At 48.1% G+C, this 22,561-nt stretch overlaps 10 protein-coding genes across 18 annotated transcripts; 7 read left to right on the plus strand and 3 right to left on the minus strand.

The window, feature by feature from the left end:
• Window positions 1–643: 643 nt before the first annotated feature.
• On the plus strand, window positions 644–1,084 carry PPTG_22772 (hypothetical protein; the record flags this gene model as incomplete). Its single annotated transcript, XM_008906213.1, has 1 exon — window positions 644–1,084. One exon carries the CDS (start codon window positions 644–646, stop codon window positions 1,082–1,084), a length of 441 nt encoding a protein of 146 aa, XP_008904461.1.
• A 776-nt stretch (window positions 1,085–1,860) lies between these two features.
• Window positions 1,861–3,233, plus strand: PPTG_10788 (hypothetical protein; the record flags this gene model as incomplete). Its single annotated transcript, XM_008906214.1, has 1 exon — window positions 1,861–3,233. Exon 1 carries the CDS (start codon window positions 1,902–1,904, stop codon window positions 3,231–3,233), a length of 1,332 nt encoding a protein of 443 aa, XP_008904462.1. The 5' UTR covers window positions 1,861–1,901.
• A 1,017-nt stretch (window positions 3,234–4,250) lies between these two features.
• On the plus strand, window positions 4,251–5,686 carry PPTG_10789 (hypothetical protein; the record flags this gene model as incomplete). The annotated part of the gene is made up of 3 exons (XM_008906215.1): window positions 4,251–5,197; window positions 5,232–5,497; window positions 5,565–5,686. The coding sequence occupies 3 exons, from the start codon at window positions 4,251–4,253 to the stop codon at window positions 5,684–5,686; spliced, it is 1,335 nt and encodes a 444-aa protein (XP_008904463.1).
• Window positions 5,687–6,147: 461 nt separating this feature from the next.
• On the minus strand, window positions 6,148–7,653 carry PPTG_10790. Of its 2 annotated transcripts, XM_008906216.1 has the most exons (7): window positions 7,479–7,653; window positions 7,353–7,416; window positions 7,198–7,290; window positions 6,971–7,115; window positions 6,852–6,905; window positions 6,632–6,779; window positions 6,148–6,557 (listed from the first exon to the last, which is right to left on the minus strand). In XM_008906216.1, the coding sequence occupies exons 1-7, from the start codon at window positions 7,618–7,620 to the stop codon at window positions 6,253–6,255; spliced, it is 951 nt and encodes a 316-aa protein (XP_008904464.1). In that variant the 5' UTR covers window positions 7,621–7,653; the 3' UTR covers window positions 6,148–6,252. The 2 variants fall into 2 exon arrangements, with proteins under 2 accessions (XP_008904464.1, XP_008904465.1); XM_008906217.1 differs by having other exon boundaries at window positions 7,353–7,653.
• A 465-nt stretch (window positions 7,654–8,118) lies between these two features.
• PPTG_10791 (hypothetical protein) lies at window positions 8,119–10,192 on the plus strand. The gene has a single exon (XM_008906218.1). It carries the CDS (start codon window positions 8,178–8,180, stop codon window positions 9,999–10,001), a length of 1,824 nt encoding a protein of 607 aa, XP_008904466.1. The 5' UTR covers window positions 8,119–8,177; the 3' UTR covers window positions 10,002–10,192.
• On the minus strand, window positions 10,035–12,447 carry PPTG_10792 (hypothetical protein). 8 transcript variants are annotated; one of them, XM_008906222.1, is made up of 4 exons: window positions 12,414–12,447; window positions 12,108–12,348; window positions 11,630–12,046; window positions 10,035–11,546 (listed from the first exon to the last, which is right to left on the minus strand). In XM_008906222.1, exons 3-4 carry the CDS (start codon window positions 11,978–11,980, stop codon window positions 10,092–10,094), a joined length of 1,806 nt encoding a protein of 601 aa, XP_008904470.1. In that variant the 5' UTR covers window positions 11,981–12,046; window positions 12,108–12,348; window positions 12,414–12,447; the 3' UTR covers window positions 10,035–10,091. The 8 variants fall into 8 exon arrangements, with proteins under 8 accessions (XP_008904470.1, XP_008904472.1, XP_008904469.1 ...); XM_008906224.1 differs by having other exon boundaries at window positions 11,630–11,915; window positions 11,987–12,348; XM_008906221.1 differs by having other exon boundaries at window positions 11,630–12,348.
• Window positions 12,448–13,104: 657 nt separating this feature from the next.
• Window positions 13,105–15,919, plus strand: PPTG_22773 (hypothetical protein; the record flags this gene model as incomplete). The annotated part of the gene is made up of 6 exons (XM_008906227.1): window positions 13,105–13,590; window positions 13,674–13,877; window positions 13,940–14,305; window positions 14,382–14,546; window positions 14,621–15,075; window positions 15,133–15,919. The coding sequence occupies 6 exons, from the start codon at window positions 13,105–13,107 to the stop codon at window positions 15,917–15,919; spliced, it is 2,463 nt and encodes an 820-aa protein (XP_008904475.1).
• Window positions 15,920–19,057: 3,138 nt separating this feature from the next.
• Window positions 19,058–19,294, minus strand: PPTG_22774 (hypothetical protein; the record flags this gene model as incomplete). The annotated part of the gene is made up of 1 exon (XM_008906228.1): window positions 19,058–19,294. The coding sequence occupies one exon, from the start codon at window positions 19,292–19,294 to the stop codon at window positions 19,058–19,060; it is 237 nt and encodes a 78-aa protein (XP_008904476.1).
• A 55-nt stretch (window positions 19,295–19,349) lies between these two features.
• PPTG_10793 (hypothetical protein) lies at window positions 19,350–19,720 on the plus strand (the record flags this gene model as incomplete). Its single annotated transcript, XM_008906229.1, has 2 exons — window positions 19,350–19,477; window positions 19,543–19,720. 2 exons carry the CDS (start codon window positions 19,350–19,352, stop codon window positions 19,718–19,720), a joined length of 306 nt encoding a protein of 101 aa, XP_008904477.1.
• Window positions 19,721–21,207: 1,487 nt separating this feature from the next.
• On the plus strand, window positions 21,208–22,180 carry PPTG_22775 (hypothetical protein; the record flags this gene model as incomplete). Its single annotated transcript, XM_008906230.1, has 5 exons — window positions 21,208–21,220; window positions 21,300–21,616; window positions 21,682–21,783; window positions 21,848–21,912; window positions 21,967–22,180. The coding sequence occupies 5 exons, from the start codon at window positions 21,208–21,210 to the stop codon at window positions 22,178–22,180; spliced, it is 711 nt and encodes a 236-aa protein (XP_008904478.1).
• Window positions 22,181–22,561: the final 381 nt, after the last annotated feature.

Below are 22,561 nucleotides of genomic sequence, written 5' to 3' on the forward strand. Positions count from 1 at the left end.
TTGGAAGCTCTCTGGCTGTATGATGTACTGCGTGGCCTCGCCTCCTCCTCTGTTGTGCTCTTCCAGCATGAAAGTCACCACTCCACAGTTTTTCATTTTGGTAGATTTGGCCTCGTGGTACACGTCTCGAGGGAAAAACTCGCGAAAGAACGCACGGAACCATAGTGAGTGGCCGTACACAACCACTACGTTATTTTGCTGCTTGAACACCCACTGTGCGAACGTCATCAGGCGGTCACGGCCACTGCCCAGCACCGCCTTATTGCCATGGCTCTCCGCCACGTTAAACAGCTCCTCGTGGCGCTTCTCTCCACGTAGACCTTGCACTAGCACCTCAGGTTGAATGGTGTGCGGCTGACTGATGGCCAAAGTGTCGAAGTTGCGGCCAATCTCCTGCAGACACGAGAGCACATGGATCCTCTCGTCTGGCACCTCCAGTCGAGATGCCGATGCGATGCGCGCCGTGTCGATAGTACGACGCAGATTGGACGTGACCACGACGCTACCGGGCAGCGGGCAGCACAAATAACGCAGCAGTGCGTTCTCCTCCGTCTGATGCGAAGAGTGGTGGTGATAACCTATTGGCGGTGGCATATCTGTTGTGTATCCTGCGTCTCCACTGACATTTAGAGTCGTTTCGCACATGTGGTCGTGCAGACTTTGTGCTTGGAAGCGGCCACGGCGACTGAGCGGTGAGTCCAAGAAGACAGAGTCACCCGTGGGAAGTAGCAGCCACTCACGCACTATAGCGCGCAGGAGACTCACCAGCATGCGGAGGTTGATGCCGCGGTTGAAGACGACATTCCACTCGGATTCGGCATGGCGGACGAACAGGATGCGCTTGCGTTTGGTCACAACGGCGGCAGGCTGCGGGTCCAAGAGCAGCGCAGTTGAGTCAGCGCTGGCTTCGGTAGTGTCGGTCGCTGCCTGCAGCCAGTGCTTGTCGCTGGAGAACAGGAGATGTAGCAGCGCCACGCAGAAGAGCTGCAGCTTCCACGCGGCGTGGTCGGCTGCGTCCAGCAATGCGGGCCACACGCCGAGAGAAAGTAGACGACGACGCACACCACGATTCATGCGTAGATGATAGTTCTTGTGTGTTCAGTTGGTCTCAAGTGTTGGACAAGTCATCAAAGCAGCGAATCAGATTTGGCCAATTGTAGATCGGGTAATTGAGCGTGACTGATTCACAAATTTTGGGAGACCGATTCTGTAGAGATCCTCCAAATTTGATCAACATTAACTTCACATGCCAACATAAATAAATTTTCGGGTTTATCAGGACTTTATTGTTCAAGCACAAAGTAACTATAATAAATATGAATATCAGATACCACGTGTGTTTGCATTACTGCCGCCACCCCAAGGTGGAATATCCGAAACGAGTGAAGCTTTTGCAATCGATCGTATCTGTGGTTGTGAAGAAGTGCAAGTAGTATCATTACATGTACTAGTGTCTTGCAGTGTATCGCACTAACATAATTAGTTTGTTTGCATCGACTGCACGTATTTGAACACTTCAAGGACATCATGCGAGGAATGTGAAGAACACATTGGCATTGTGACAAACCGAACGCGCTGTGTAAAAGGTACTCGAAGTGCTTTGCTACAGTAGTAGCCCCATTGATATAACGATCGCAGTAAAGCGGCAATTCTAGGTTTGCAGTGCGATCGCTGGTCGCAGTCGGCCTTGGAGGGAGTAAAATCAAAGACCAGTGCAAAGTTTGCGTGTAAAAGAAAGAAAGGATAGCTTGCAGGGGAACGAAGATCGACTCACTCATTTTCCGTTTTCATACAACTTCATCTTAATTAAGAGGCGTAGGTTGTCCAGTCAAGCAGCTCTTCAATTGTCGATTAATCTACCATCGCTTTCGTACGAACCCGACACCCTTGACACAACCACCATGGACAGTTCGTCGAACGGCGCTATTACTTCACCAAGTCCTGCAATGTCAGCACCGTGCAAGAGAAAACAAGCACCACTTGAGGTTTCTATGGACAAAGAAGACGAAGGAGTGAGGATAGCATTGCTTTCGTGGCTTAACAAGCGCCATACTGGCTCACAAGATGATAGAGCCAGTCCTTTAACTCCTTCAGAAGCGCTATTCTGCTCCACTTCTCAAGATAATGGTGCACCAAACGTGAGGATCACCGTCCAATTCTCGGCACCTCCGCAAAAACGCACTTCGAGATATTTGTGCGAGGGCGATCGACGAGAAATTATCAAGCGGATTGACGACGGTGAACAACAAGCGGCACTTGCAACGGAGTTCAATGTCAGCCGTGCTGCAGTCTGCAATCTATACAAAAATCGCTGGGACGTTCTCAACCGCGAAGTCGCTGATCCGAAAGCCAAGCACCCGAAGAAACCCCGTTACAGAAAATCTATCCCGTTGCTAACTTCATCGACCAATACTGCAGCATTTGTTGTCGAACGGATGACAAACTCGTCAGCTATTTCACCCATGCTGGCTAATCCTCCAGTGAGCCTCAGCAATGCAAGCGTACACTCATCAGTACAGTCCGAGATTTCGCCGAGTGGAGAGGATAAGATTCGAGCAGTAGCTACCGGTCAAGATCATCGTCGAGATCAGCAGGACCAACTACAAGATCAACGCAGCCAGTCGAAGCAGTGTGGCACATTGAGCAACTTGGCGGAATCCAGACCATTTTTCGTCCATGAAGCCTCAGCGCACTCCCGTCCGTGCAGGAACTTGGTCGCGGCGTTACGAGATAAAGACATCAGCTCAATACTATTCCAGCAGCGAGCGACACGCTTGGTGAGGCTCCTGATCGAAGAAGCGCTCACATGTTTGCCGCACGACAGCAAAAACGTCACGAACCATTATGGAGATATCTGCTGTGTGACGAAAACACTAGACGAACGCGATATCTGTGGGGTTTCTATGGAAGGCCGCGGCAGTGTGTTGCTCCGAGCGTTCTCGGACATTAACCCGGCATCGCTTGCGGGTATCGTGTCCATTGATAAGCGGGATGATGGTTCGCTATCGTCTGTGAAGGCACACCTGCCGACTATCAGGATGAACCAAGTCGTCTTCCTCTTCGACATCCAATGTATTACCGGAGCTGCCGCGTGTACTGTGCTCCATTATCTTACTCAAGATGAAGAAATCGCTGCTGATCAGATATATTTCGTAACATTGATCAGCTCTTTCGAAGGTTTGAAACAAGTGTTCAAGAATTTCCCCGGTAAGCCACTTGCACATTCAGCTTAAACCACCTCATTATTTTTACGCCATCTTGTTACATTGCAAGAGTTGCATTGGTTACGGCACAAGTTGACGTGTTGGATAAAAATCAGTGTATCCGCCCAGGAATCGGTGACTTCAATCAGTGCCTTTGGAATGTCGAGGGAAGAATCATACTGTAGTGTTGGTGAATCCTAACCAGTGCCAGTCTGGTGTTTCATATATGACCGCAGATAAATTACGCGGGTCGTAATGAACTGTAATTTAGCAGCGACAGTACAACTGCACACTTGTGTAGTAATTGCAACGGCTACAAACTGAAATTAGCTGTTACCAGAAGTTAGGTCACGTTAAGTATATCGTTGTTCCGTCAAAAGTAGCAGAACGGTGTGGGGTGCATATCTCATACATGTACATGGCGCACGATGTCGCGAGGTCGAGGCGTTTGTTTTAATGACGTGCAAACTTCAACTGTTCATTTGAATGTTCATTTGTGCGAGTTAAGGGACACATACATCATGCCCGAAAGGTGATGAACACGGCACAAAAGGAATTCCTAGGATGTTAATAAACATTGTGGCTTTTGAACTGCATTTCTCGACGTGTATACACTTATGCCAAACTTTTGTTTTTGGCGATGTTCCATGCAGCAATTCGCCGGTGGGTAAAACCACGCATCAATGATTTTGTTGAAGGTGCAGGCCTAAAACATCAATGCTGGCATAACGAGGTGGTAGGCTACACGTAGAGTCAACTATACAACGTCACTGAGAATCCATTTTCGCAATACCAATAGTGACGTGTACCATCGAGACGATGCTAGGGCCACGCGATCAAAGTTTGATTGTTAGTAAGCCGCACCCAATAGTCTCTCTACTTCAAAACAGCGATATGGTTCCCAGCGATCCCTCATTCGTGTTTTCGCGCCGAAAGCAAAGACTGGCATTAAGTGAGATGAAAGATTCCACGGAAATATCGAGCACGGAATTAAGGCGAGAAGCTGCCGTTCAAGTCGAGATCTCAATCTCACATTCCACTCCAACGATGACCACAGAATATCGTTCAAGCGGTGACGAGTGCAAGAGAAAACGAGATTGCGTTGAGGATTCGGCTAGAGATCCGGACAGGAAACTGAAAACGGCCCTACTGTCGTGGCTTAATAACAAGATTTTTGACGACCAAGACCAGCACGAAATTACTCCTGAACTGTCTTACCAAACTACTGATACGCGGGACGTCAAGATAACCGTCCAACTAGATACCCCTCGACGCAAGCGCACTTCAAGATATTTATGCGAGCGAGATCGATGGGAGATCATCAAGCGGATCGAAGGCGGTGAGCAGCAGGTTACTCTCGCTAAGGAATTCAGTGTCAGCCGCGCTGCAGTTTGCAATCTCTACAAAAATCGCCGAGAAATACTTGCCCGCGCTGCAAATGACCCGAAAGCAACACACCCAAAGAAATCCCACAAAACGAAAGCTAGCTCCATGCAGCTTCAATCGACGAGCTCAGTTTCTCCAACGGATAAGGAAGAAGCAGCGTTCCCTCCAAATTTACCAGGCGATATGGGTCAGGAGGATCTCGACGGATTTCAGCTTCGATATTCTCACAACGATGATTCAAGTAGTATGTCCGGGACTGAAGATGAGACTACTACATCAAACCAATACAGGATCCATGCAAGTGACCAACGAGATCCCATTCAAGGTATGATGCAAGAGCTGACAGTTTCCCTGCCATTCCAAGTACACGAGGCCTCGGCACGCTCACGCCACTGTATGAACTTGGTCGCGACCCTGCGGGATAAAAACATTAGCACGTCGATGTTTCAACAACGATCGGCACGCTTGGCACAACTACTGATTGAAGAAGCTCTGGCATGTTTGCCACACGATACCGTAGACGTCACGAATCAGTGTGGAGATATCTGCCGTGTGACGAAGACACTGGATGAACGCGATATCTGCGGAGTGTCCATGGAAGGCCGGGGGTACAGTATTGCTTCGGGCCTTCTCAAACATCAGCCCAGCATCACCTGTTGGCATCGTTTCGGTTGATTCAGAAAATATTGGCGACTGCGAGTGTTTGCCAAGCGTGAAGGCTCATATACCGATAGTACGCCCGGAACAAGTTGTGCTTCTCTTCGACATTCAATGTGCAACGGGAAATGAGGCATGTGCTGTGCTCCATCATCTCATTCACGAAAAACAAGTTGCCGCTGATCAGATTTATTTCGTGACGCTGATCAGTTCCCTCGAAGGATTACAGAAGGTATCTCGAGGATTTCCAGGTATGCGTACACTACAGAAAATCATAGATACCAATATCTATCGCTCACGTATATATTTGTTTCGTAGGTGTGACGCTCGTGACAGCGCAAATGGACACTGTGTTGGACGAGCAACAACGCATTCGACCTGGTATTGGCGATTTCATGCAACGCTTCTGGAATATTGGAGCAAACGAATCTATCGTGTGAGTGCCTAGCAAAAACGAAATTGTTCTATCCAAATAGTACTATTGCCGAACGACAACCTCTGCTTGAATGTGAGTTCCATGTGTCGTGTTGCTGTAACACAAAGCTGGGTGCCAGTAGCACGTCGACTTACGTGAAAGAGATCTGTAGCAAGGAATCGGGAATCAACGCGAAGTTACTGGGGCTTGGAATCCAAGTTCTTTAACATACAGTTGGAGTGTCTATTTAATGACGTGGTTACCACGACAAAGTTTAATGCTGGTTGTTTTATTTTAATAACATATATGTACAGCATTACGTGTACAGATCAATGAGTTTGGCACGCAAGCAGTTCTTGGCAAGAACTTCCTTGACGAGCGGTGGTACACTGTCACTCTCCGCGAATTAATCGGGTTGAACCGGTGAGGGGCATCACATAAGTTATTTCGACTTTGGAATGAATTAAAAGTAATCAAAGAGCTACTTGCTACTTAGTAAAAGAGTTTACTCTTTAATTACGGCTTTCATCAAAAACAATAACTAGAACACCTTCAACATCTCTGCGGAATTGGATTTAGTTAATTGATTTCCTAGTACCCGTTCCCAAATCGAGCTAAACGCCGGCGTCGAAGTTCGCTTGAGCTGATGTGCTCAGGTACAGATTGTTCTGGGTATGATTGTGGAGGTCGATTAGCTCGGTATTCTTCTTCTTGAAGACGTCGCGCTAGGTCTTCGTCTGTCTCAAAAGAGGAAGTTGGCGTCCTCGAAGGACGTGGAGAAGTAGTATTGTCGCGATTGTTGATGGGTCCTACAATTGCTCCAATCCATCGACTAAGTGCACCAGCTCCAGATGATAAAATCGACTGCATCGCTGAAGAATATACGTAAATGTAACCTGTCAAATAGGTACATGCAAGTGAGTCTTAGTTCACCAATATAAAATATAAAAATATTATCCATCGTACTTACCAGCTAGAATACCACACATGTGGCCCATGAACGAACTTCGCGGCACCAGGAAGTGAATCACTACTAACTCTAGCCATGCTGCATATTTCGTGGGCACTCGAAAGCCGTACACAGACGAAAATGTTGGCGAGTTATGATTCAAGAGCACCTAATATTACACAAAATTTAAAAAAAAATTACTCAACCATTCGACAAGCGCACAACCCAACTTCTTCATTACCTTTAGAGCAAAGAGTACCCCCGAGAAACCCACACTGCATTGATACAACGGTCCCTATAGTACACAAATGTAGTAAGAACCGTGACGTTTTTACAATACAGATTAAATGATGCACGTACCGGCATTTGGAACCCCGTTGCAAGTACGACTGCCACTATGACTACGAGTACATGACACAGAACGAGCAAACACCCCACTGTCAGTAGGAAGCGCACACTGCCCATCTTGTACTCGAGGTTGTATCCTTTCCACAAAAACGAAATCCTTCACAAATAAAAAGCATTAACAATTCAGCATTTTCTCGTTATAGCTATTTTCCTATCTATTCTTTTTGTTTTGCACTTACATGTTATGGTACAAGTGCCAGTCGTCCACGTGGATGAGGCCCGACACCACAATGCGTGTCAAGTCCCAATGGCCAATAACTCGGTCGGGGCATCTGTAGACAGCATTTCAGCGTCAGGTTTCAACCTTGCTGCACATTGCAAATAATTGGCTTACAGTGAGTATGGGGCGAAGATTTCCGGTGTTTGCTGCTTCTGGAAGTGGAGTCCATACATTAAAGCTGCCAGAAGCACCCGGATTTGTTATTTTGACGATGCAAACGGATAAGGAATTGCTGTGTACCCATGAGCCCAAGCGTGACCGGTGGCTTGCGCTCTAACTGCTGGATCTGCTGCATGAGCATGAGCATCAGCGCGATGCCCTGGCCGTTGCGCCCGGCGTTGGGGCCCATGCGCGCGCGACGCCCAACATTCGGCCTAAACATGATGCTTGCGGCAAAAATGGGTCAAGAATTTGACCGTAAAATATTTATTTTTATGTTGCACGTAGGATATTGTTATGTTGCACGTAGATATATAGAAATCTGTAAAAGTACTTTGTATAGAAAAAAGTGCGCATTGGTTTCGGCCACTTTTGATCTTTTTTTATTATGGTGCCAGCAGGAACAGTGTGATCGTGCGCTGACCACATCAATTCAAGTTTTAAGCCCGCAAACTCTACAGCGACATCGAGAGGTCAACTCTCTGCATGCATCTAGCGATGGTAAGCCTGCAATGTCGATGACAACGCATGCACCTTCGTGAACTGCCCTCCGTGGACTAAACATTCCTTCTGGTGCTCTGATTAGTCTGCTGTAAAAAATAGCCCTATTTTTTTTCAAAAAATTAGGTTTGTCGGAATTTGTCTTCAGAGTTCTGTGTGAAAATCTCTAAAATCTCGAAAATTCGTGTACCGTCAACTTTTGTACCATAACCAACATTGTACGCTCTCAAAAGGGCTCACTTCGCAATTCATCATCCAGAGAAGACTTCGAGGGTAACAATGCTTCCGTCTTTTGCGGATCTCCTTCCTATACCAGAAGAGCGTCTGCCGACCTACGTCGTGGCCGCGCTCGTGCTCTATCTATCTCTCCGTCCGCTCTTCAATGTGGATAGAGCGCTCGCCAAGATCTGGCCGTCGCTGGTGCTTCTCTTCGCCTACTACCGCTACCGTCTGGCCGTCACTTTATCGCCCACGAGTTTCTTCCTCCAGCTCTGGACGGCAGCACAGCAACGCGCCCCCGTCGTCGAGGCAGTCTTCAGTGACACGCTGGTGCTCGTGCTGACCGCAACTGCCTTCTCCACCGCTGTACAAACCGTCCGCCATATGCGCTACGTATCTCGCAAGAATCTGCTCAACGTGGTGGGCGGCGCGGTGCTTAATGCGCTCAAGCAATTGCCCATCATATCCACCAAAGTAGCAGACGAGATGCGCAAGATCGAGGGCGAGGTGGAGCACTCGCTTAAGGGCAACGACCCACTCTCTGCCAAGATGGAGAAGCTTCGCGCTTTGCCTGATAAAGGGATGGACGACAATAAACTACTGGCATTAATGGAAGATCTAGCAGGCAACAGCGACGACAAGTGGAGAGACGGACTCGTGTCTGGCGCTGTATACCACGGCGAGAAAGAGCACCTGGACGTGCTAAACAAGGCGTATGCGCTATTCGCCGTAACTAATCCGCTACACGCTGACTTGTGGCCGGCGGTGAATAAGTTCGAGGCTGAGGTGATTGCCATGACTGCAGGAATGATGAACGGAGGTCACCCTGAGGTCTGTGGAACGCTCAGCTCTGGCGGCACGGAGAGCATCTTCCTCGCGACCAAGACACACCGCGACTACTACCGTCACAAACACGGGATTACCAACCCCGAGATCATTGCGTGTGTGACGGCACACGCTGCTATTGACAAGGCCTGTGAGATCCTGGGTATTAGGCTCATCAAGGTGCCGATGGACCCCAAGACGCTCAAGGTGGACCTGAACGCGGTGCGCTGGAGCATCTCGGCCAATACGATCATGCTTTACAGTAGTGCACCAAACTTCCCTCACGGTATGATCGACGATATTGAAGCGCTTTCGAGGCTGGCGGTGCAGAACGACGTCGGTCTCCATGTTGACTGCTGTCTGGGAGGATTCGTGCTGCCATTTGCGCGTCAATTACGTAAGGACATCCCGGTGTTCGACTTCGCACTGCCAGGCGTGACCAGTATGTCGTGTGATACACACAAGTACGGCTACGGCTCCAAGGGCACATCTGTGGTGCTGTACAAGAACCCAGAGATTCGACGATTCCAGTACTTCTCGTACGCAGATTGGACGGGTGGACTTTACGCGACGCCCACGCTTGCAGGCAGTCGTCCTGGTGCACTGAGCGCTGCGGCTTGGGCATCCATGGTGCGTCTTGGACGTGAAGGATATCTTGAGAAGACGAAGGGCATCTTGGACACTGTGGACGAGATTAAGGCTGGTATCAAACGTATCGATGGCATCCACTTACTGGGAGATCCGAAGGCGATGGTTGTGAGCTTTGCAGGTGACAAGGGTGTGAACGCACTCAAGGTCAGCGATGCGATGGCGAAGCACGGCTGGAGTCTCAGTCCGCTGCAGCATCCAACGTCTGTGCACTTGTGTGTTACTGTTCGCCACATTGGCAAGGCGAAGAAGTTCTTGAGTGCACTTGAAGAAGCTGTGAACCAAGTGAAGCAAGATCCCAATCCGTCACCCGAGGGTGGCAGTGCCATTTATGGTATGGCCTCCAGCTTGCCATCGGGACCCGTGGACGATCTTCTTCGTATCTACACCGACATCACGTTGAAGGTCTAAGAGATCAACAATGGACTGTGAGGTGCACATTTGTTTCGTTTAATATCAACAAGTTGCAGGTGTTTTATTTTATGATAACGATCTATTTTATCAGGTTAATGGGGGTAAATCCACGGCGATTTTGTTCAGTTGCTGACCTGGAAAAAGCGGTTTGCGTATCTTTGGCCCTGCCTTTGATTTCGGTTTGTCAGATTTCTTCATATAAACTTCCTGGAGTTTCTTGAGATGACCGATCTGAGTAGCTAACAGCTTCATGCAAATGCCTTTGCGTGGAGTTAAAGACATCCATAGTTCATCACCTGGCGGTTGATTTGGGTATGGAGAATCTGTAAGTTTGCTTCCTATAGAGAACATTTTGTCTTGGGGCTGTTCGCCTTGAAATTCGTACATGAAAACATTCTCCAATTCGAAAAGAGAGCGGCGCGTGTATTCCAAAGCATGAATGTCGCGTGTGAACGGTACTGGCCAGAAGACAGAATTGCCTGGTGCGACGGCCAATTCGAGAGCTCCTTGGCGCGCGTACGATACCTCCCACTTAGAATCTGTCATAGCGTTGTTGGCATGTATCTCTCCCTTCTTGGGAATCGCTCGTTCCTGTCGTGTTGCAGGATAAAATCGAGTGGTGACATACCTCACCGTCACGATATACATCTCAGGATCCCGACTGCTCGCAGCAATACGATACCTTTTTTCACCAACACCCACAAGGTTTGATTTGCGGTCGAATAACATAATGAACGGCCACGTTGATACATCTTCATCGAAGTCAGCAACGCTCTTACTTGTCGTACTCTCAGGATGCTGACTCGAGTCGTGCTGACTTTCCGTGGCTTGCGAGCTTTCAGACTCTGTCAACGGTGTTGGCGTCGGTGATATTCGTGAGATTCTAATGGACTTGAATACATTTTCTGTGAGAAGTAACTCATGCTGTGAGTGCGCAGCTAAGAAGTCCCAGAAACACAATGGCTTTCCGAGAACGCACGCGTCGCAGTAGAAGTGGGTATCTGATTTTCCTGCTGCGATGTTAGCAATAGTTTCTTCGGGTAAACTCGCCCAACGAGTGCATGAAAGGTGATACACTTGGCCACAGCCATCCCTTGAACACAGCAACGATGGTCGGTTTCGTTTTCGCCTGGATGGCTTCACTGGAATGAGCTTAGTACAGACAGCGCAAGTTCGTGATGCCAGTACTCCACTTTCGTCGTAGTGAGCAACGCTAGTTCCTGCGTTCTGTTCAGCTCCAGATGCACCACCTAGAGTTCTGCCTCTCGCCACTACAGCAGAAGCTGGGGGCGTTTTGGGGCGGAATTGGTCGGCGAGTGAACGAGTACGACCAACGTAGTTTTCAATGGCGAGGACGACACTCAGCTGGGTGGAGATGGAAGCTGTGACCAAGACATTTAGGTTTTCTCCTTCAAAATCTAGTAACACTGGCATTCCACGCTCCCCAGTTGGAGTCAGGAAGAGTTGAAAGGGTTCAAGCGGCGGGATAAGCAGGTTACTCAGCTTACGTGTCAGCTCGTCTTTTAAAACGCCGTAGATCGTCTGTGCTGTGCCAGCGCACCACAGCACAAGACAATCAGATTTTTTTTCACTTGGTATTAAATCGAATATCCAAAATTACGCACCTCAAGTTTTAGCAGCAAAGCAGGAGCCTTGCACATGTTCCAAAGTATCGCAGCCGCGTAGATCGCAACATCTGTGCCAGCGTTGTCAGCTTGCTTGACATCCAGCAATTTCAACAGGACGGGGATGCCTGTAAGTTTATCTAGGTGTTGCTGACAGTGGTTCTGCGTAGAGAAGGCTAGCAGCGCTGCAGCGCTTATTCGTGCCAGTTCTTCATCATTACTACTATGGGTATTTACCAGAAGCATAGACAGTGGACATTGGTGTCGGTGCGAGACACAATGCCACCTAGACGCCACATACAACAACAAATCTAGTCCAGATAAGTAACACATTAAAAGCAAGGCAACCATTCTGACCTGTCACAGGAGCTTGCACTCAGTCGTCCTCGCTCTGAGCGCGCTAGATTTCCGAGGATCCTGCGACCATCTCAGTGTACAGTTAGACGCCGCGTATACACTCACATAATAGATCAACTACCCAGCGCAAAGACGACATGTTCCAATATTGGTAGCATATTTAGCGATGAGCGCGACCCGACGAACACCCTGCACTTGTACAAATTGGTCTCGCAGGTGGGCATCATGCGCCAACATTAGTAGTCGCCTCATATCCACTTCCACGTCAGCTGCATGTTTTTCGCCGTCCTCGTTACGCTGAAGCAGTGCCACCAGCTCATTGAAAGCACCGTCCCCGCGTCCTTCGGCTCTTGTTGCCATTTCTACAACCAGAAGAGTTGTTCGGTACTCTGCAGTACAAAAATAAAAATTAAATAGAGCACTGTACTACTAGGGCTGAGGCGATAGCCGGAAGCGTTATTGGCAAAAAAAAAAAAAACCTTGAAAGCTCTCCTCAAACCTCCTTGAGGCTTGGGTTAAATCACGAAAAGGATAAGCAGATTTCGGAATATCAAGGTCTAAAGTAAAAATATTTGTTGCTTAGCTCTTTCCACTATTTTTCTAAAGCGGATGGAAAAGTTTCTAGGACGTTTCCAACTGCGCGTTGTATTCACACATTTTCTGAATAAGCAGCAGAATAAGCTCCAGCGAGATGATGATGTCTGTAACGAGCGCCGGGGACAGCCAGCATTTGCCAAGCCGTAGCGCTGCTTCACGCGCCAGTTCTTCTATTGCAGCACGCACACGCAGGTTTTCAACTGAGCGATAGCGCGGGTCTTAGTCCTGCTGCGCACTAAGAAGCTTTGAAATTTCCAGGGTGGCATGTTAACCAAAACTTTATAAAAAATGCCAAAATATTGCAGGGAGTTTGAAAGTGTCTACCTGCACAGTCTTTAAAAGGGCCATTTCGGTGGGGCACAAATCTTTTGGTTGTCTTCGGATGTGCATTTCTTCTTCGGATGTGCATTAGCCCTAGCCCGGATACAGACCATCATTCCTTTAAATTTAATGGCTGTCAAAATCCTTCTCCTCAGTCCAGCGTTCCAAAAAGCAGCACGGCTGCTGTATCGAGTGCCGCGATGCCGCACCGCCAACCCCACTCCAGCGACGAGAGTGACGAAGACCAAGTAAACGTTGCGTCTAGATCTAATAGCGACAGTGAATCCCGCGACAGTTCAGCCCATTTTAGCTCACGCAAGAAGAAGAAGAGACTGAGAAGACGTCCTTCCGTTCCAGATCGACCCAAATCCAAGCGAAGAAAGCAAACGCCTCATCGCATTTCCTCGCGTCACCACAAGTCTACTAGACGCAGAAATGAAAAAACATTGAACAGGCTGGACTCGTCGGCAGAATCCGAGCTCGATGAGGAATCTCCTTCTTCATTAGCATCAGAATCTGATGCTAGCAACCAATATTCGTCCGGTTCGGAAGCAGAAGGACTCGACGGTGGTGGCATCGCTCCTCTAGACGAATTAGTGGGTGTACCGGAGCTGGATGTGACGGCCTTTGACACTTGGGACGCGTTGGAGTCATATTTGAAGGCATACAGCAAGAAAACCTTCCAGGTTTGTATTATTCGCTTAGACTGCGAACCAGTTTAAGACTGTGAAACAGTTTGTGAATTTGTACTAACGGTTATTATTCTCAGATTTACACCATTCGAACAAACACTCCTGTGCGGACAAGAAATTCAAGAATGCAACGAAACATGTCTGTTGCGAAACCGATCCCAGAGGAGTTCAAATTCTACAATAAAACCTACGTCTGTACGCATTCAGGGGCTCCTAGACGAAGCGTAGGCCAGGGAACGCGGCCACATCAGCACTCCAGAAGAATTGGGTGTAAAGCACAGGTGCGATGTTTTGACTGTCCGTCTTTCGGATAAAACATTAATAATATCGTTTTGTCATGTAGATCAATGCGTGCGTGCACCTGGGCGGCGACTGGGAAGTCGTGATTACGAAGCAGAACGCCAAGCATAACCACGAAGTCGGCAGGGAGATCTACAAGAACTACCATAAAGCTCGACAGGTCTCCGATAGGGCAGTGCTTGATACAGTGCGTACTCTTCACAGGGCTGGAGCCAACAGGAAACGCATCATGGAATACGTCATGGAAAATACGGCAGCGGAGCCTACGATGAAGGACATTCACAATATCATGGAGCGATTGAAGAAAGAAAGCTACCGTTTCCCTACTATGGAGGAACGTATATCGGCTATTCTCGAGGACTTTGCATCGCAGAAAGGAAATCTTGCAAGAGTCTACGCTAATGCGGAGGTGCGTATGCTTTGAACTGGTTCGGACGATTTATAGGCAAATCTAAATGTTTATGTATGGCTTTGTGCTCCTACAGAACGTTGTTGAGTGCATCAGGATTCAGTCAGCGCACATGCGTTCCATGTTTCAGCATTTCCCTGAAGTTTTGCTAATCGATGCGACTCACGATACCAACGCATCGAATTACAAGCTCTTCAGCTTCATGGTTCACGACGCTGTGGGCAAGGGGCAGCACGTACAGGTTGGTTTTCTATTTACTGTATCAAACTGTGCTACAATCTAAGACTGTGCGACAATTTTATATTGTACTTGCAGCATTCGCTTTTGGAGAATGAGCGGAAAGAGACACTCCGAATTGCCTGTCGGCAGTTCAAAGAGGGATGCTCGTCGGTGGACGCCTTGGCAGTGATAATGATAGACAAAGACTTCACCGAGCTAGCAGTTCTGCAGGAAGAGTTCCCGGGTGTACGAATATTACTCTGCCACTTCCACGTGGTGAAGTATCTCCAGGAAGAAGTAGCCAAGGAAAAGTACAACCTTGACGCTTGGACGAAGAAGGAAATGAAGCGGTTGGTGCAGTTGTTGGTTGGTGCGCCGACGGAGACGGGTTATGACAAGATTATTGAAGCTATGAAGGTAGTTTTGCGGTGTGAGAGCAAGATTCGACTTTGGTTTGACTATTTTGACAGAAATTGGACAACGTGTAAGGAGCGATGGAGCTCCGTCTGTCGTGGCAACGTACCTCACATGGGAAACCAGACGAATAATAGGTAATTTTTCCATATATCGACTACTTTACTTCATTTACTTACTGCGTATGAATGTAGGCTTGAATCAAGCTGGCAGAAGCTGAAAACATTGGTCAACCGTTCTACTTCGCTGGATGATTGTGTGGTCTCGATCCTATTTTGGCAGACGGTGAACGAAAAACTTTGGTGTCGAGGTGTCAGCCGTATCGGCGCTTACGTTAACGTGGAATATGACGACGAGATGAACCGGCTCATGAATACCGTATCGCGGCACGCGGTGGAGCTGATAAAACAGCAGTACGATTTCGCTCTTAAAGCCGACACAGAATATCGATACTACCCAGTGGGGTCCTACGTGATGATGCATTATACAGCCCGAAGTGGTGACGACATTCCAGACGAGTATATACTGAATCCGGATGCATGGACGTGTTCGTGTATGTTTCGAGTAACACGACTCCTGCCTTGCCGGCATATCATATACTACCGGAAGGTCACTGGATGTTCAAGTTTGGTCCCCAAGGAAATCATACACCGACGCGGGCTTTTCAAAAACTACCGGAAATTGGGTAACGGCGAGATCGCAGAGGATGAAGTAGTAGAATCCTACGAACACAGACCAGTGCCATTACCTGTCTCGACACGTGCTAAGAATCAGAACGAGAAATTCAAGGAGTTGTTGGGTATCGGGAGACAAATTGCTGATGTCGGTGCCCACCGGGGGACGAAGGCGCATACAAATCTCTGTGAATCTCTGAAACCATATCTGAATCGGTGCCCCAAACTCAAAAGGTGTCACAGTCTAGCACTGGGACACAGACCGAAGCACCTCAAGATAATGATGCTGCCGGCGAGGGTCCAGTGAATTCTGACGTGGAAGGGCTTGTGGAGGGACTCGTGATCCCAAGTGAAACGGACCAACACGTAGAGTTATCTCCTAATGGGGAAGCTTTGCTATCTTTCATGGAAGATTTTGAAGGTGAAAGTTTAAATCCAGCCCATTTAGAAGACCGCATAAATCGCAGAGGCTCTCATGGCGAGACAGAGACTGAGGAAGCTACGATTACAAGCTCAGTTATTTTATCGAAGCCCGTGGTCCTATCTGGAACTGTTGAAAGTTCTGAGGATGTGACACAGTCTCAGTCTGGACAAGAAATTCAGTCATCGGACGGCGAAATATCGCCAGACAGCGAAAAGAGGCCACCCGTTCGTCCCCGGTGGATGATTTCCAAGACCACTAACAAGTCAGGTCGTGTGAAAATCTCTGCTGCAACCCGCAGGAAGGCCATAAATAGCAATCTCAACCAGAGTGCTCGCTTTGTAGAAGCAGTGGCGGCGGGGTTAGATCCATCCGTCGGTGTTCTACTAGAGGCGATTCAGGCTGGTATCACGTACAGGCAGGTCGAAACGTTGCGATCACTGACGATTCTCCAGCAGACGCGCAACACGAAGATTACAGTATTCGAGCGTCGAAACAAACCGGAAACGAACGCATACAAGTTAAGAACCGTGTTGCCTTTGAGGAGAATTGAGTCGTGTGAAGCCCAAGTTGCGCAGTTTCAAAACCGCTGATCGATTTACTGAACAATGTTGACGTACTTGGGTATTTCTACGAAGCTACAAGCTTTTGCGGACGAACGCCTCTGGACAGTACATGTATGGACCTCGGGATGCAGGCAATTATAACGCGTTTTGAAGATCAAGCTACAATTTTCACGGTCCCTTCAGAAATCCTACGTTTCCCCCGCTATGATACCAAGGGCATACAAGAGCTCTCAGTTTGGAGCAAGCTGAAGGTGGCGGCGGCGAGTATGGATTTGTCAAGAGACTCAGGCGACAATTTATTCTTTTTTGGAGCTATTCACTACGACTGGAATCATTGGTGTGCTGTTGGGATAAGCTTCAGCACGTGCGAGGTTGTGATTTATGATCCACAAAACACTGGTGACCGATTTGACGCAATTCAAGGGTTTCTGAAGGCACAAGTACTCCCGCTGTTGCCGACTCCAGAATCGCCTAAGCGGTTTCGGTTTTCAAGGGTCGATCTGGTGCCCCAGTTGGACAATTACAATTGCGGTGTATTTGTCCTTCTTTTCGTTGAGCTCCAACTTTATGGAGTGAATGCCACTGGCCTGGGTAGTGAAAGCGGTATCAGAGAAGCGATGGAATTCTTTCGGTACAGATACCTAAGTCTTGTCTTATCGTCAATGTAACCTTGTTTTGTTTTGGCGTTAAGATATTTTTTGTCAAAGATCTTTTATAAAAAGACTGATCCCTACAGTTCTGCATACATATGAAAGCCTTTACGAATAGGTAGTGGCACTGCGGTGACTGGAGCGAGGACGAACACCGTGCTGATGCCGCTCGAGTGGTGCTTAGAAATTATTAAACAGTCAAGTTGCTGCCACACTCACTGACAATCACTCTGGTTTCTTCGTACGCTCATGTATCGAAGATGCACCTGCTTTGGTTCTCTGACGTGCTAGCCTTTCCTACTACATGGATCAGCTATCTGATCGAAGAGAACATAATATAGCCAAGACTGTGCATCAGCTGCACAGTCTAACTTTGAGACTGTGCAGGTAGTCTCTGCCCAGGGAGTTGAGATCGATGGAAGAATGGTGGTCGTACCGCCCTACAAAAATGGAGGGGTAGGATAGACGTGAAAGGACGACGGACGTTTTTGAATACAAATTTCAAGGCAACAATCGAAGAATAATCGCCTGCAAGCTGCTCTGCAGCACTTCGTACTGCTATCCCAGCATTAGTGTTGGCAGATGCATGCATCGCTGCCATAATGCAGTGCATCCGATGCATCGCCGCCATAATATTCATTGCATCTGGCCGCGGCTAAAAATAGATTTTCGTTTACGCAAGCTACAAATTCTGTAAGCTACAAATTCTGTTTTTGCTCTTCACTACCTTCGAACGAGAACGCGTTGAAGTCGCTGCCCTCACTTCGATCTCCGCTGCTCTCCATGGATTCATCGTGCCGCACGTACCCGCAACTGATTCATGTATTTCAACCTGTAGTCATCATGTAAAAGCACAGGCGCAGAAACTGGACGAACACAGCGCAGGAGAGTACGGGAAGTAAACAGCGCACGATGTGGACCTCAATTCGAAAACAGAAACTAAAAACAGACACTATTTTGAGGTCATCACATGCTAATTGTGGTATATTTCGAAGTGATAGTCTCCAATTTGAGCGAAACCACCTTACAGACTTGTGTTAAAAATAAATTAGAAAAAGCTGGACGCCCACATTATCAATTTTAGCAGTAAACAATCTTTTCATATATCTTGTATGGTAGTTTTCGCCCTTTATTATTCCTTTGCAAGAATACGCCTCAGAAACTCTATTTATTAGGCACAATGTCGGACGGGTGTATAGCATCACGCGAACTAAGGCCCTCAGCCTGAAGGATAATGAGCGCATGTGTGGACAGGCGAAACCACCATGACTGTTCTGTTTTGCTATCTGGGGGTATTAATGCCTGCTACATGTAATTGGTTATCTTAAAAAAATGGTAACTCTGAGTATCGGCTAGTCACCGATGGGTCGTAAGCAAAGGTGACCCCCGACTAGTTTTGCTTACGACCACGTTCAGGTATCAAAAGTACTGTAAACGGCCTGGTGCCTTAAACCTATTAGCACCCCTATCCTGAATTGATCCTCAAAAAGCCTCGCCTGCCTTCCTTTCATTACGTTGCGGGGGATTGTCGTCCGTATGCTGCTGTTTGGCGCCACAAAAGTCAAGTAGGGGTGACATTATCTAGACCATTATTAAGGGATATGTCCTACAACATGTGATTTGCCACCACATTCTGCATTTTTCAGCCTTCGACACAAGCCAGTTTGTTTCATTCCCAGAGTCTTACTACTGCAACTGAGACTACAAAGATGCTCAGAGCGGTAAAGCTGATCAGGCAGCGCTGCTACTTCAGGTGCTTCAGTGTAATGCATCGGTGAACGGTGAGATCAATATAAACTTTCAAAACATCAGCTCACTTCAAACGACAAGCTGGGGACCGTTGCCTGTAGTGGGTTTAGAGGTTGGATAGCCTCATACAGCTCATCGGCAGTGGCAGGGTTGACACTGCCAACCTTCGAGTGAATGGCTGGTTGAGAGGCTTGTTGGTCCGAGCTGGCAGATAGCGTAGTAGAATAGAAAGAGTAACAGTTTGTGTTTTGCTTAATACACCAGGCAAGACGTGAAGGGAGTGCCAGCTCCCCCATTTTGGTGTTCATTTGCGAGATCCACCACAAAGTTAACTTTAGTAACCGGTTGATCATGGAAAGCGAAGCTAAAGGCAAAGCTGGATCGACAGCAGTATCGGTTTTCGTTCCACTCGTTGCGCCGATGATCGAGAGTACATCGCACGCAGCGTCAGTGAATGGAAGCGAAGAAAAAAGCAAGGAGTACGAGCAGGAAGTGGCCATCCGCTGCTGCCACGACCCCAAGCAAATTTCAGCCGTGACGACAGACATCTGCAGCTTGTTCTAGCCGAGCTTGCTGGAGGTTCTGTGCGACCTGGAGTGGAAATTGACAAGAAAGACCTGACCAATGAGCTACTTCTGGGCAAGATCGATGATATCCTCACCACAGTGAAGAACAACACGGTGCCAACGTTGCGGCTGAGTTCAAGGTTGCAGTACGGATGAACTTGCAGGAGTCAGATGTACGCGAGCGGGTAGCGCAATACTTTCGATCTATTCGCCAGGTGATTGAAGAAAATGGCTGGTGCAAATTCTTTATTGATCAAGGTCTGAAGTTGAAGTGCAAATTACTAGTCGCGTCTCTTGAGCCCCAGGCACTGCGGGAAGAGATAGAGTCCATTCTGGCATATCAGAATCAGACTGCGTGTAGTGATGAAAAGGTGCTTTTCAAGACCATTTTGGAGAAAGCTCTTGAGCATGGAAGAGACTTTCAGCGCCGTAAGCGGCAACGCAGTTCATCTCGAACCGGGGGAAAATTGTACAGTTCAAGGGAAGTGAGTCGCTCAAAGAAAAAAATAGGGCAAAGGACAGTGACGAACTAAAGCCTGTCCTGCAACAACCACAGGATAGTAGAAAGCAAGGTCGGAGCGTCCAACAGGGACCTCCCAAGACAGGAGCTGCAAATCCGATCGGTGGTTGCCTAAAATGTAAGGGGACCATTGGTTAGTGAAGTGCCCAGTTGCGACTCACGACGAGAAGGCCGATATATTGCGGCAACAGCATGAGCGGTGCAACCGTGTGAAGGCTGACCGCAAAAAGATCGCCCACGATTGAAGTGTTAAGCGCATTAATGAGTGCCTGCCTGCTGTTAAGCTAGTTGAACTAAACGGAGTGCACTCGATGCCCTTTTGCGCTGATTCAGGGACAGATACAAGCGTTATCAGCAGGATAAATCTCAGACCCCAATTCCGGTCCGGCAGCAGTAGTGTGGAACCTCCATGAGGTGCTGCCCCCGCCCGTGGACGGTGTCTTCCACGCCGTAGTGACAGATAGGCTCTACACGTCAGTACAGCTTGCGCTGCAACTGCTGGGCCGAAATGTGTACATATAATGGGCTCACTATGTGCCCAATACTTCGGCTTACACGTTAGCGCACGTGTATGAGGAAGCGTAGTTTGCTTTAACTTAGATTAACTATACTTACGTCTCGTAAGTATAGATTTACTTAAATAAGAAAGCAAAAGCTGATTTACCGTAAAATTGAGAACTGTTATTTAAGTTTATGGGGTTCCTCCAAAAGTGATATTCTAAATGAAAGGTATTTGCCAACGAGTGGTTGGCAGAATCCTGCTAAGCTAATTGGTTGAAAGAGATCGTCTTTCAACCAATAGGAAGTCTAAATGCACACAGACCAGTGGTCTGTCAAATGTAACCATTGGTGTATCTCACACCAATGTGAAACCCATTGTCGTAACCAAGTAGCTACATGTAGCCACTTGCGTGTAACCCCGTTACAGTACAGCATTGGTACCATTCAGCCTAACAGAGTTGGGTATCCGACGGAGGTGACGGTAAAGTCGAAATCGCGCCCGCATGGAGTTGCACGAGGCACTACGAAGATGGCTGTTGCAAAAGCGGTCCCAGAGATGACTGCGCTACTCTGGTGGGATTCGAAGCCGGCGAATTAGCTTGCAACTGGTGGGAGCAGAGCAATGGAGACTTGCGGTAAGGTTCCGTCTGCAGCATTTTGATTTTCAGGTTCTAACATCTTGTTTTATGTATGTGGTTTGATATATATATACAGAGCGGCGCTTACCCGGTGGAAAGAAAATGGTCGTGCCTTGCCCATCCATGATGCGTGACTATCAGCGGTGGATGGGCGGGGTCGACATTCACGACCAACTGCGCCTCCAGCGCTATTCTGTACAGCTCTCGGTGGTGTTTCGCAAGTACTACAAGACGATCTTTCTTGGCCTGGTTGATATGGCCATTGCGAATGCATTTATCATCTTTAGAGAGGCGCGGAAAGTGAATATCGGCGAGGGATCAGCTGATCACGCTAAGTTCATGCGCATGCCGCAGGCACAGATGCTGGAGCTGAAAGATAGCGACTTTGCTGACGTGATACGTGGCTTAGTTCACATGCTTGTCATGTAATAAACTAATTGACCTGTTCTTACTTGTAGGCAATGTCACCAGCACCGCCAACACCGAGCACCCAACCACGTCCAATCTCCAGCGAGCACACGCTCACTGTGTCCCCAAACTGGGACTCGGTCAAAATCCGTGTGAAAGGAAAAGAATGGTAGAAAGCGTCCCCAGCACCAATGCAAAGTGTGCTCTTTGCGCAAGCGCGACAAGAAGGAGCGGTGCGCTAGCCGTTTCTACTGCGAAGCCTGTAGCGATGGAGAATCACGGTAAGTAAGCTCGTTAGCTACACCATTCGCTCAAACTCTAACGCGTACATGCAGAATCTACCTGTGCGATCGTGTGCGGCCAAAACACTACCCTGGGAACAACTTGACCTGTTTTCAGATTTGGCACTCCAAATGGAAAAATGGGAGCGAGCGGCCGCGTCCACTCGTCGGCCGCGACATCCAGATGCGTGGGCTCGGCAAGAAGCGCCGTCGCCCGAGCTCCGGTGACGAAGACGAGGAAGCTGATGAGGAAGACGGGTCGGAGTAGCTAGTCTTAGCAAGCCTGTGAGTTTTCTGTAATGCCTTACGGCTAAGAATAATACGTGCCTTGCGCACCAACTGCATACTAGCTTGAAATCTTAGCAACACGTCTAGCTTTTGCCAAACGATCTTCCACAAAACGTGCAACTTCAGTAAAAAGGGCATTTCGTGAACGACATGTATACAACATGTTCTGCCATTGCCTCACGGCGTTGTTGTCATTGTCAACATGCTCGGATAAAGCCGTGCGACTGCACTGTCCGTTGTCATGGATCCAGTTCAAAAATGCAGAAACGGACGTCCGACTTAAATGGAACATACAGATTTCTAGAGTAGACTGGCTTTAAACAGAGATGAGATCGATGGAAGAATGGTGGTCGTACCGCCC

Source organism: Phytophthora parasitica, assembly GCF_000247585.1.
Source record: "Phytophthora parasitica INRA-310 unplaced genomic scaffold supercont2.23, whole genome shotgun sequence".
Taxonomy (NCBI): domain Eukaryota; phylum Oomycota; class Peronosporomycetes; order Peronosporales; family Peronosporaceae; genus Phytophthora; species Phytophthora nicotianae.